Consider the following 2065-nt stretch of genomic DNA (forward strand, 5'->3'; position numbering starts at 1 on the left):
GGACCCCCGGCACCGCACCCAGCCTGTGGCAGGGTGAGCTCAGCGCTGGAGGGGGGGTTCCAGCAGAGCCTGCCCAGGGACCCTCAGCAGAAGCGAGCTCCCCCCTGACACAAGCCTGCAGGGCAATGGACAAGTTGCAGAAATGGGGGGGAGCAGGTCAGGAGGGGCCCACAGCAGCTCCCTGAAGCAGGTCCTGTCTGTCCCAGAGCAGGCTCAGGGGGCAGAGCCCCCCCTTGGAGCACCTGCACTCCCCCGAGCCAGGGGGGCTGCGGCAGGAGCTGCCCCCCCCCCCGCTGCACTACTCTAACACAACTCAAATCTTTAATCACAAACATTTGCAAGAATTCCCTAAATAAAAGCAAGTTTTTAGAAGTGCCCCTTCCCACCCCTCCCCAGCCCCGCAGAGAGCCTGGGGGGACACCTGAGAGCGGTCGGGGGCTCTGCCGGAGCGGGCGCAGCTGCAAGCAGCTGCCCTCAGTAGAAGGTGTGGGTGGTGGTGGAGTTGAGGATGCGGGAGCTGCTCTCAGACCTGGAAGCCTTTGAAAGTTCTTGCTGCGGAAAGAAGGGGGAGATGGGGATGAGGGGAGGGAGCTGCTGCTCCTTGGGAACAGCTCCAGACCAGCCAGGAGGAGTTTGGGGTCCCCTCCCTCTCGTGCATCAGAAGAGGGCAGGAAGGCATTAGTGGGGAGCAGCCGAGAGAGACCCCGGAGCCCCTCAGCCCCCCAGGAGCAGGATCCCTGGGACCCGCGTCCTCCCTGCAGCAGCAGGCGGCTGTCCCCAGTGAGGGGAAGGACAGGGACAGCCCGGGGCCTGCAAAAAAACAGGAATCTGCCTCCATTGCCCTCCCTGCCCCACAACTGTGCCCCAGCCCAGGACCACAGCCTGGACCCCTCGGCACAGCCCCGGGGCCCTCAGCACCCATGAGCAGGATGCTGGCCGTATGAAGGGCTGCTCGTGAAAAACCAGCAGAAAGTGGGGGAACAGTGGAAAAGGGAGGGACAGATGCCGGGGTCCCAGTGCAGACCCTGCTCAGGGGGACAGCGAGCAGCATCCCGTGAGAGCACATGGGGGTCAGGCCCGTGCAGGCAGCAGGAACAGGCTGCCCCAGCCCCGGGGGGGGGCAGGAGACCCTCCCTTCCCTCCCCGCTGAGGGTGAGGACAGCCAGAGCGCTGCTGCTGCCAGGCCACCTGCTGCAGCCCCCGAGGTGGGGAGCATCCCCACCCCCAGACACCCCCCATCCCAGGACTCGGAGCTGGGGGTGGGGGAGGCTTTGCTCAAGCAGCTGCAGACAGACCAGGGCTGGGGAGGGGGCTGGGGGTGCCCCCGCCAACAGCGTTTCCATTGAAAGTTCTCAATGTAGGGCCAAGAGATTCCCCCACCCCCGGCACAGGCGGGGACACGGGGGTGCTCGGGGAGCGGGGAGCACAGCCCCTGTGCCGCCCAGCGAGGGGAGGTGGGGTTAGAAGAGGTGAATTACCGCAAACTCAGAATAGGTGCTGGCAACAGAACTAACGCTGTGGTTACGCTGGGCAGGGGCTGTGGGGGTGCACCCACCGCTCAGGGTGGTCCCGTTCAGCTGCGACACGTTCTCCTTGTTCCGCTCCCTGTGGCCGGAACGGGGGGGCTTCGCCGCACGGATGGGGGTCTGAGCTTGGCCAAACTGGAGGAAGGAGGAGATGTTAGATGGGACACAACGATCAAGGGGTGGGAGGAGAGCTGCCGGGCACCCTGTGGTGCCAGTCGTTCCAAGCTCCAGGAGCCCTCCAGGGTCCAGGGCCCCATTCTGACCCCACACACAGCCCCTCGCCTGTGTTTTGCGGGTCCCCCCAGCTGCAGGCTCAGTGGGCAGGAGCAGAGGGACGCTGGGGGTCTGGGCTGGAGGAAGATTCCCTGCATGCTGCCGCCCTTCTCCCTCCCTCAGGAATATCCCGCTGGGATCACAGCAGCCCAGCATGGTGGGCTGCAGACAGATGGGGGGTTTTGCACCCCAGGAGCTGGGCAGGAGGCAGCAGAGCCCAGCGCAACACAGCCAGAGCTGCGCCACCCCAGGTCCCCCCTGTCCCA

General features: G+C 65.6%; 1 protein-coding gene across 1 annotated transcript in view; it reads right to left on the minus strand.

Annotated features, from left to right (window-relative positions):
- Positions 1-474: 474 nt before the first annotated feature.
- The window catches only part of PRC1 (protein regulator of cytokinesis 1), a 4994-nt gene continuing 3403 nt past the window's right edge, over positions 475-2065 (minus strand). The window contains exons 11-12 of the mRNA XM_010075381.1: positions 1479-1661; positions 475-552 (exon numbers count right to left, since the gene is read on the minus strand). Of these exons, the coding sequence (XP_010073683.1) occupies positions 475-552; positions 1479-1661 (261 nt within the window). The remainder of the gene's footprint in view (positions 553-1478; positions 1662-2065) is intronic.

Source organism: Pterocles gutturalis, unplaced genomic scaffold (assembly GCF_000699245.1).
Source record: "Pterocles gutturalis isolate BGI_N339 unplaced genomic scaffold, ASM69924v1 scaffold22407, whole genome shotgun sequence".
NCBI classification, from domain to species: Eukaryota; Metazoa; Chordata; class Aves; order Pterocliformes; family Pteroclidae; genus Pterocles; species Pterocles gutturalis.